At 38.9% G+C, this 11,585-nt stretch overlaps 1 protein-coding gene across 1 annotated transcript in view; it reads left to right on the plus strand.

Moving 5' to 3' along the window:
• Nucleotides 1–7,449, plus strand: part of LOC102867983 (chromosome unknown open reading frame, human C12orf4) — an 84,807-nt gene extending 77,358 nt beyond the window's left edge. The window contains exons 11-13 of the mRNA XM_006891297.1: nt 5,404–5,461; nt 6,053–6,120; nt 7,181–7,449. Of these exons, the coding sequence (XP_006891359.1) occupies nt 5,404–5,461; nt 6,053–6,120; nt 7,181–7,273 (219 nt within the window). The 3' untranslated portion in view covers nt 7,274–7,449. The remainder of the gene's footprint in view (nt 1–5,403; nt 5,462–6,052; nt 6,121–7,180) is intronic.
• The last annotated feature ends 4,136 nt before the right edge of the window (nt 7,450–11,585 follow it).

Genomic DNA, 11,585 nt, shown 5'->3' on the forward strand with positions numbered 1-11,585 from the left:
AGGTTTTGATTACTACCACTAGTATTGCTATGAACATGCTTTTTGACATTTCTGTTGGGTCTATATTTTGGCATAGAAGTTCTGTATATATTTTGTGTACATCAGGTATGTATACATTTAGCTTTGATTGACATAACCATATAGTTTTCCAACGTGATTGTACCTAACTATTGTGAGAGTAGAAAGTAGGACTATTCTTCATCTTATAATAATGATTGTGATGCTGATTAATACCTGTTTTTCTGATACCTCAGAGTCATATACATGGGAAGTAAACATAGTCATCAGATCTTCCCCATGGATGCATGAACTCAAAAAGTAATTCTTATATCTAACTTGCAAGTCATACAGTGAAGAGCTAATGTTGTAAACCAACTAATTCTTAATCACATCTCCAGATCATACTTACCCTAATCTAAAATGTCATTTTATGTACTGTCCAGTCAGAAGTGACTCGTAGCTGACAAGCCAATGAGTTTCAGAGGCTTTCATTTATGGGAGGAGAATGCCCATCCTTCTGCAGTGAAGCAGCTGGTGGATTCAAACTGGATGCCTTTAAATTGACAACACAACTCTTTACTATTTTTCTGCTTCAAAGCAGACTTTAAAGTGTTTCACATGATCTGTCTATCTTCTTCAGTGAGTGTTTTCAAAGTCGAGGATTACACATGGGTCATTAAAGTTTTCTTACTTTGCCATTACTTAGAAGAGATGATAAAAAAAAAATGTTCTGTAGTGTTATGTGACCCACAATGTGATATCACCATTTACTGTATAGCATATACTAAGCATATAGCACATACTAAGAGTTATTCCTGTGTACCACCAGTTAAGCGCTGGTGGCTTAGCCCCTTGGGAGAGGCCCTTCTAACCCAGAGGCTACAGCTCTCTGGCAATTTGAATTCACTGGAGGCTCCTCGGGAGAAGGATTCCTTCTGTGCAGTTGACAGCCTCAGAAACTGGCTACAGGGTCAGTTATGAGTCAATTCCAACTCAGGGCAGTGAGAGAGAGATTTATTCTCAGCAGACAGCTCTTTGTGAAAATGCAGACTACACCCAGGAAGATATCCAACAGGTCGTGTTTCTCATGACCTCATAGACTTCTAAAGATTATGGTTTACTTCTAAGTGCTCAAAGCTGTTCTATTTTATGTGCGCATTTAATCACAGGGGAAAAAATGAGTGGATTAAAAGGTAACCTACTAACAGACATCTATATACTTTATACTTGAAATCCCTGTATAAGCATGTGGAAGATTTGAAAAAGTGTATGTGTGTATGCACACATGCATGAGCATACAGCTATCAATATTTCCTTCCAAATTCCCATGCTGTTAGGCAATATCATAATGAAAGAGAATCTAAAAGTTTACATTATCTACGCGCTGCCTTTGAGCCCCCAGTGCGCCTGCCCGTGGTGCCAGGGGTTATGCTGCTGCGCAAGAGCATGAGTTCGCGCATAACTGGGGCCCCAGCCCACTGCAGGTGGCCCTTTTAACCGCGAGCTACACGGCGGCGGACCAGGCCTCTGCCGGGGTTCGCCTCTTGGGTCTCAATTATTAGGATGATCCCTTTAGGAATGGATAGTAGGCTCCTCGACTAATGGCGTTTCCTGTGTGTGCTGTCATCTAATAAACTTTAGGTGTTATTGCAAATAAAAAAAGTTTTGAGTTTAATCACAAAAAAAAGTTTACATTATCTAAAAATGAATGTAGTATCACTTCAAAGATATTCCAGTTTGCAGCATCAGGATGGATGGTGAAGAGATTGAGATTGTTCACAGCTTTAGTTTGCTTGGCTCCACAGTCAACACTCTTGGCACCAGTAGCCAGGAAATTAAAAGGTGCATTGCCATGGGAAAGTCTGCTGTTAGGGACCTCTCCAAAGTGCTGAAGAGCAATGGTGTCTCTCTGGAGACTAGGGTGTGTCTGATACAGGCCACGGTCTTCCCAGTCACTTGTTATACATCAGAGAGTTGGACAATGACCAAGGAGGATAGAAGGAGAATTGATGCCTTTGAGCTGTGGTGATGAAGAAGAGTATTGAGAGTACCATGGACTGCTAGGAAAACAAACAGATTCATCTTGGAAAGGGTTAAACTGGGTGGCTCCTTGGAGGCAAGGATTCTGAGGCTCTGTCTAACATACTTTGCACATGTTGTGAGGAGAAACCAGTCCTTGGAGAAGGACACCATACTTGGGAGGGTGGAGGGACAGCACAGGAGGGGAAGGCCCTCTTTGAGGTGGATTGATTCAGTGACTGGGATAATCGGGATGGGAGTGTCAGAGACAGTCCATTGGCACAGGACAGAGCAGAGTTTAGGGCTGTTCCAATGGAACATTATTGGTATATTATCCTCTATATTGTATTAATGAAACTTGTCATCCGTTCATACCATTCAGAACAGTATATTATTTTACACTTGTCTTATATATTTTCTCTGGATCAGCGAATTAGTCACTTAGATATAAAAGTAAGAAAGCTTAGTATTAATAGAATATGATGATCTCTGGACAAGTGGAGCAATGGAAGGAATTGATTCCTTTTCCTTGTTGACTTTTGTTTAAATCATTAGAAACATTCCCACTCTAATATATACTGCAGTCTTTAATTATTACCATTATATCTTGATTTTCATACACTTGGATAATATACCATTTATATGTTGGTGTTCAAAGCTAGCTTTTAAAAAACGTTATGCTTACTTACAATCTTCACTGGGTTTTTTTGTTTGAGTAGTGGCTTGTGGCGTTGACCTTGTTGTTGTTGTTATGTGCCATCGAGTCGTTTCCGACTCATGAAATAATTCATATGCTTATTAGAGATGCTAATGAATAACAGATTATAGAAGAATTTGATGTAAAGTATTGCTTTTTATACATATACATTTTATTAAAATAGGATGAATAGTAATACTTGGTTCTGATGACTTGCATGTTATTTTAAAAACTAATATGTTCCTCATGGAAACAGCCCAGATGTCCAACCACAATCAAGTGGATTGAGAAATTATGGTACATTCACATGATAGAATAATACACGGCACACAGGAACAATGATTTTGTAAATAACTACCTAACTTAGGAGGGACTAGAGAGCATTATGCTGAGTGAACTAACTCAGTCCCATAAGGACAAACACTATATAAAAACTATTATTGTAGAATGAGTATGAGGATCCAAGGGGGAAGGGTGGGGATTAATCATAGGGTTGCACAATTTGATGGGAGGAAATGCGAAAGATCCAGTGTGAAAAATAATGTATTCAAACTTTGTAAATAAACCAGTATAAAATTAAAGGGGGAAAAAAGCCTAAAAATATTAATGTTTTCATGAGTAATATTTTAAGGTGATCCAGTTATGCTTCAGTATTTACTCTTACATATAACTTTTCAATAATATTTTTAAATTAAGTAAAAGATACCTAAGCTCTTTGGAAGCAAGAAAAGCACCCACTTCCTAAAAAACATGCCTCTGGAAACTATAAACTTTGAGAAACAACAATAGTTATCGAAAGGCTTCAGGTCTTTTGTTCATAGGGTTGCTATGAGTTATGCTCAACTCAATGGCAATCAATAAAAACAACCTAAGCTCTTGAGTAAAGGAGACACCATGAATTGGAGTGTGAAGAAACAACCCTAGAAACAAATATCAAGAGTGGAGAAAGTGGAATTATGAGACACACATCATATAATAGTTGATCGTTATGTTTAAAGAACTTAAAGACAAGCATGGAATGTCAAGTAAAAATAAAAAATGTTATGAAATGTGACCTAGCAAATAGAAAAAAATTTCTGAAAGAAATTTTAGAAGACATAATTAAATGGAAAAAGATGCTGTTTTCATGGATTAAAAGACACAGTGTTAAGGTATCAGCTCTCAAACTGATAATCAATCAATTTAAATCCCAATTAAAAACCCTTACAAGAACATTTTGTAGATATTTATAAGACATTTCTGGAATTTATATGGAAATTAATAGAACCTAGCAACCAAAACTTGAAGGAGGATTTGAAGTACTTGTTGCAGGAGATCAAAGACTATACAGCCTTCAATATGGAGTGCATTTCAACATAAAGAAAAAAAAAATTCGCACCACAGGACGGACATATAGATGTCATAATAGATGGAGGAAAATCGAAACTGTCGAAATTTCATCTTACTTATATTCACAGTCAGTACACTTGGTACCAGCAATCAGGAGATGTGCTGAATAGGGCAGATCTGCAGTCAGGGACCTCTCTAGATTATTAAAGGGCAAAGATGTCTGCTTGAGGACAAAGGTACACCTGATTCAGGCCAATAGATAATGATTACTGAAGAATTGATACTTTTGAGTCATGATATTGGAGTACTGGCTATCCCATGGACTGCCAAAAGAACAGACCTATATATTTTGGAGAAAGTATAGCCAAAGAAGTATTCCTTGGAGGCAAAGATGACAAAGCTTTGTTACGCATACTTTGGGCATGTTGCCAAGAGAGGCTGTTTCCTGGAGAAGGACATCATACTTAGAAAAAGTGGAGAATTGATGAAAGAGAGGAAGACCCTCACCTAGACAGATTGACACAGTGTCTGCTTCTATGGGCTCAAGTATGACAGAGCTGATGCTGATGGCACAGGATAGGATAAGGTTCAGATCTGTTGTTCACAGGGTCACTGTGATTGGTAGTCAACTTAGTGACACCCAACAACAACATTATGGAATTATATCGAAAACATACAAGAAGGTGAGAATGGTGACACACTTGCAGAATGGAATCTGTGACTTCTCCATGTAGAAACTATTGCATTGGTGTCTGTTTTGCTGTGTATATTCTCAACAAAAACAAAACAGAAAATTTAGAAAAAATAATTATTTTTAGTTGTCCATAACCATGAAAAATTATACATACTCTGGGTGTAGTCTGGCACTGTCATTGGCTTGGCTTGTGTCAGTGAATGAAATGTGACATAGGAAAGTGAATGTAGTTGTTTCATTGGAGGTCTGTCTGCAATGTGGTGTTTATTTCCATTACTCTTCTAATAACTGATGTTATATTAAGAAAACATTTTAATGCATAGCTTATGCAAGTATTATATAATATAGTACAATTATTCATGCTAACATATTGAGAGCAATAGGTGGAATTCCTAAATCATTTATATATGTCGTTGTCTTTAGAATTAATTACCTTGAAAGTTTTAAGGCTATATTTAATTATATTTGCTAGGCTAATTTAGTTTTCGTTCCAACAGCTGTGCAAAGTTTTATGTCTCAAAACCTTAAGAAATCCAGCTGGAATTAGCAAATAGTTGCCTGGTCATGGTTAAGGATAAATTAAAAGCTGACTGAATTTCTTCTCTTTTTTCCCTTTCTTCTATAAATTCTGTTAACATATGATCCATTTTGTTTCTGTTTTTAGGAAATGACTATACCCTGGTGCTTAAAGAGAGCAGAACTTGTGTTTAAGTGTGTCAAAGGTAAGCATATTACTTTATTTTTTAATAACAAATGACCTTTACTTTTTTTCTCCCAGATATTGAAAGTTGAGCAACCTAGAAGAAAGAATATGAGGATTATTCTTGTCAGCTGGTGCCTTGTGACAATATTTTGTGAAGGGTCTTTTTTTATTTACCCTTTTCTAGTCACAGCATAAATCTCTAACCCTCCTAGGATCCAAGGATATTAAAATGTTATTTATACTTGGCTCTGCTTCTAGCTTGCTCTTTGTTGTTTTTTACGTTCTTAAAAATAAGTGAGGGGGGAAGCTCAGAGTCAAATATTTGGTTAACCTTTAATAACTTTTCTTAGCTTCACAGTATGGAGACTAAAACTGACTTGAGAAATTCTAAGTATGCATGTGTTGTCAAAATGAAGTTAAACCTCTCTGGCGTGGAGAATTAGGGATTGCAGAAGTCTCTCTGTCCTTTGGCGTAACCTCTTTTAGAGGCTAGTGGCTACTTAAAGCATGAAGCCCTACAATGAAAATTCTGTCCATCTCAGTAGGTGACTAGTAGGTTTGAAGATCAGAACTTGTAACTCAGCAATATCTTCCTGTTGTTCTGTTTTAGGTTTCATGATGGAAATGGCTTCATGGGATGGTGGAATTTCTAGGACAGTGCAATTTCTGGTACCACAGGTAGGTTATCTGAATAGATAGCCCCCTAATTTAATCTGTATTAATGCTGTTCCTCATAGACATAGTTAGATGTCCTGCTCCAAACTCCTAAATAAAATAAAATGCTAAGAATTTCCTATTTTTTAAGGGAAAAGTTGTTTAGTTACCATAAAGGTACTTAATTTGTCATCAAAGATGTCTGTATCTGTTACTCAAAGAACTTTTTTTTTACCCTAAAACTATATCTGATTCATCTTTGCTTTGTTTTCCCATGTGTTACATGTAAATTATGAAGAGTTCATAATAAAGGCATTAGTATAGGGTGATTCTGTTCTCTATAGAAATCCCTGGAGGCAGAAATGTGAGGCTTTGCCTCACATACTGTGGATATGTTGCTAAGAGGTGCTATTCCTTGGAGAAGGACATGATGCTGGGAAGGGTGGAGGGTCAGAGAGGGAGAAGAAGACCCTCAACCAGGTGGATTGACAGGGTGACTGCTACAATGGGCAGGAATGTCTGTCAGCCAGTATAAGGGTAGTTCAGCATAGAACAGGGTTCAGATCTTTTGTTCATAGGGTAGCTATGAGTCTTACTTGACTTGATGGCATCTAACAACAACAACAACACAGAACCCCAACTCTGGTGATCTAGAGGGTAAAATGTTGCACTGCTAACCCCAAAGCCAGGTAGTTTGAGTCCACTAGTAATTCCATAAGAGAAAGATGGGCAGTCTTTTCCCATGCGATTTACAGTCTCTGAACGCTCAGCTCTGAATTGACTCTAACTCACTAGCAGTGAGTTTGTAGACCTTAGCAAAACTGGTGATAACATTGATTACCAGTTACACTAGTGTCCATGAAGAGGTCTAGTAGTCAAACTATATGGCAGGAATAGCATAGGTGCTCAGAGGATGGAGCCAGAAAGACACCAGCTGCCTTTCGAGACACACTTGAGTCAGCCATTAAAGACAGTTTTCACATATTGCCTGCCATATCTGGAACTAGTTCAATATTTTAAAATAGTTCTAAATTTTTAAAAATGATACTGTAACAAATGCAATTTCTTTGAAAACCTCTTCCAGAGTATTTCTGAAGAAATGTTTTATCAGCTTAGCAACATGCTTCCTCAGATCTTCCGAGTATCTTCAACTCTCACTCTGACATCCAAGCACTAGGACCATTTGGACAGATGGATTTCCAGAGAGGGCTGCTGAACTCTCCAGGAACAAGCTCTGCTGGGACTCTGTCAAGGGAGAGATGCCAGGAAAGATCACCTGCAGCCCCAGCCACAAGCCATGCCACATGAATATGTGTTTATTAAATTACTTCCAAAATTGGTATGCTATACAAATTTGTTAGGTTGTTGTTAGATGCCATTGAGTCAAGTACAACTCATAGCAACCCTGTGAACAAATTTATTCTTAAAATCTCCTCGTGAAAGAATGTCTCTCTCTTTTTTACTGTTATGCATGTTGAAGAATCTTAGAAAGTTGAAACTCCCTTTACCACACATGGGCATTTGCCATTTTCACGGAGACATAGTACTTTTTCAGAAGGTTTGAATTGTGTCAAGTCTGTATAAAGTTTAACTGAGCATGCAACTATACTCTTCTTTATGCTTTATCAAATGAATTTTTGTTTTAAAAACATACTAAAATATGAAAGTATGACTCTTGTTAAAATCTTTTGGTAGAAACAAATCTGTCACATATGTGCTGAGTCTTATAAATTCTATCTCAAAAAACTGCTGTTGGTGTACTCTGTCAAATTTTGGAAGTTAGAGTCAGAAAAAGGCTTGAAATTCTTTACCCCATCTCATCTTTCTTTTGTAACCCTGATTCTGTCTTTTCTAATAACAGCATTCAATTGTCTGGAAAAATATTGTGCTCATTTGTAAAGTCAAGTCTATCTGGTAATATTTGAATGTTCATCAACATTATGACAATCAGACTACACTATTCACAGAAAAACATTCCTATATCTCTACACTCCTTCCTGGAAGAGATCGATATTTGTTCCCATTCCAAAGAAAGGTGACCCAACAGAGTGTGGAAATTATCGAACAATATTATTGATATCACATGCAAGCAAGATTCTGCTGAAAATTATCCAAAAACGTTTGGAACAATATGTCAACAGAGAACTGCCAGATGTGCAGGCTGGATTTGGAAGAGGCCGCAGTACTAGGGATTTGATAGCTAATGTAAGATGGATCTTGGCAGAAAGCAGAGAATACCAGAAGAATGTCTATCTGTGCTTCATTGACTATGCAAAGGCTTTTGACTGTGTGGATCACAACAAGCTGTGGCTGACTCTGAGAAGAATGGGAGTCCCAGAACATTTGATCGTGCTAATGCAAAACCTATACTTGGACCAGGAGGCAGTCGTCAGAACAGAGCAGGGAGACACTAGATGGTTCAAAATCAAGAAAGGGGTCTGTAAAGGATGTATTTTGTCTCCATACCTTTTCAATCTGTATGCAGAACAGATCATCTGAGACGCTGGGCTGTATGTGGCATCAGGATTGGTGGAAGAAATGTCAACAACCTGCGTTATGCAGATGATACAACCCTGCTTGCTGAAACTGAGGAGGACCTGAAGCACTTGCTACAGAAGGTCAAGGACTGCAGTCTTCAGTATGGATTGAAGCTCAGTATCAAGAAAACAAAGATTCTCACCACTGGGCCAATTGGCAGCATCGATATGGATGGTAAAGAAATTGAGATAGTTAACAGTTTTAGTTTGCTTGGTTGCACAGTCAACATTCTTGGTAACAGCAGCCAGGAAATCAGGAGATGAATTGCATTGGGAAAGTCAGCTGTGAGGGACCTCAGGAGTACTGAAGTGCAACGACGTCAGGCTGGAGACCAAGGTGCGCCTGATCCAGGCTATAGTCTTCACAATTATGTGCTATGCATCAGAGAGTTGGACAGTGAATAGGGATGATAGAGAATTGATGCCTTTGAGTTGTGGTGCTGAAGAGTGTTGAATATACCATGGACTGCTAGGAGAACAAACAGGTTTGTCCTGGAGTCAAGGATTCTGAAGCTTCGTCTGACATACTCTGGGCATGTTGCAAGGAGGGACTGGTCCTTGGAGAGGGACATCATATTTAGGAGAGTGGAGGGATGGCACAGGAGAGGAAGACCCTCGATGAGATGGATCGATTCTGTGAGTGGAGTGGTGGGAATGAAAATGTTTGAGACAGCGAGGTTGGCATAGGATAGAACGGCGTTTAGGGCTCTTGTATATAGGGTCGCTATGAGTCGCAAACGACTCGATGGCACATAACAACAACAACAACCCTCCCTGCATTCCCAGCTTCCTCACCCATTTTTCTGTCCCTTGAATTTCTTTGCTGGTATGTCTACATTTCTATTTCTATTCTATTTCCCCTTCGTTTCTAGTATATTTCCTTGGTACTACTATACCAGACAATGTACCGCCATAATCCCATCTCTAACATTTGCTCAAAACAAACAAAAAAAGGTTGGTTTGAATCCACTAGCCACTCTAAGGGAGAAAGATGGGCGATCTCTTCCAAAGCAACTTTTAACCTCTGAAAACCCAGGGGAGGGTTAGCTTTAAGTTAGTTCCAACTTAATGGCAAAAACTGAGAGTAACATATTTGCTTTGAGTAGTAACTATATTGAACAAAATGTAATCTCCAGATATTTATACAAGCAATGTTGTTACTGTTATGTGCCATCAAGTTGCCGGTGAATCATATTGACCCTATGTAACACAGCCCTAAGCCCTGCTCTATGCCTTCCCAATCTTATTTGGGCCCCATTACTCTAGTGACTGAACCAATCCATCTCACTGAAAGTCTTCCTCTCTTGAGCTGTTCCTCCACCCTCCCAACCATGACATTCCTCTCCAAGGACTGATCCTTCCTTGCAACATGTCCAAAGTTAGATAGATGAAACTTCTTCTGAAGCTTATTTCTTATTCTTACTTACCTCCAAGGAGCAGCCTGGCTTCACCCTCTCTAAGAAGAACTTGTTTGTTCTCCTAGCAGTCCATGGTATATTCAATACTCTTCTCCAGCACCACAGCTCAAAGGCATCAACTCTCCTTCTATCATCCCTAGTCATTGTCCAGCTCTCTGATATATAGCAAGCAGTTGCAAAGACCATGGCCTGTATCAGGCACACCTTAGTCTCCAGACTGACATTGTTGCTCTTCAGTACTTTGGAGAGGTCTTTGATAGCAGACTTTCTCTATACAATTCATTTTTTCATTTCCTGGCTGCTTATACCAAGAGTGCTGATTGTAGAGCCAAGCAAACTAAAGCTGTCAACAATCTCAATCTCTTCACCATTTTTCATGATACTTCCACTCAGCCCAGTGGTGAGAATATTTGTTGTCTTGATGTTGAGCTTCAATCCATATTGAAGGCTGCAATCTTTGACCTTCTGCAGCAAGCGCTTCAGGTCCTCCTCAGCTTCAGCAAGCAGGGTTGTGTCATCTGCATAATGCAGATTGTTAATGAGTCTTCCTCCAATCCTGATGCCACACACTTCTCCTCATAGACCCCAAGCTCCTTGATAATCTGTTCCACATATAGATTGAAAAGATACGGAGATAGAACACATCCTTGATGCACACCTTTCCCAATTTTGAACCATGTAGTGTTTCCTTACTCTGTTCTGATGACTGCCTCCTGGTCCAAGTATAGATTTTGCATAAATGCAATCAAGTGTCTGGGATTTCCATTCTTCTCAGAGTCAGTCACAGTTTGATGTGATCCACACAGTCAAATGCCTTTGTATAGTCAATGAAACACAGATAGACATTCCTCTGGTACTTTTTGCTTTCAATATCCATCTAACATTAACTATAATATCCCTACTGCCACGGCCTCTTCTAAATCCAGTCTGCACTTCAGGAAGTTCTCTGTTGATGTGCTGTTCCAGTCATTTTTGGATAATCTTCAGCAGAATCTTGCTTGCATGTGATATCAGTGATACTATTCGATAATTTCCACACTCTGTTGGATCACCTTTCTTTAGAATGGGAACAGATATAGATCTCTTCCAGTCAGTTGGCCAGGCGGTTGTCCTCCAGACTTCTTGGCACTACTTGGTGAGCACATCCAGGGCAGCGTCTGTTTGTTGAAGTATGTCAATGGGTTTTTGGGGGTTTTGTTTCTTGTTTTTTTGCCAATTCTTTCAGAGCAGCTTGAACTTCTTCCTTCATCACCACAGGCTCTTGCGCATACATTGTTTCATTAAATTCTTCTGTATTCTCCAATTCCTTTTGGTACAGTGATTCTGTATACTCTTTCCATCTTCTTTTAATGCTTCCTGGATCATTTAATATTCTGCCCAAAGCATACTTAAGTATTGAATCTCAAGGTATGAATTTGTTCTTCAGTTCCTTGAGCTTAAGAAATGCTGAGCGAGTTCAGCCCTTTTGATTTTCTCAATGCACATTTCATAGTTTCCTCAAATCCAAGTTGGGTGACTGTTGTAATGGGTCAAC

The sequence above is a fragment of the Elephantulus edwardii genome, unplaced genomic scaffold, assembly GCF_000299155.1.
Source record: "Elephantulus edwardii isolate Elephantulus edwardi_28Jun2011 unplaced genomic scaffold, EleEdw1.0 scaffold00096, whole genome shotgun sequence".
NCBI classification, from domain to species: Eukaryota; Metazoa; Chordata; class Mammalia; order Macroscelidea; family Macroscelididae; genus Elephantulus; species Elephantulus edwardii.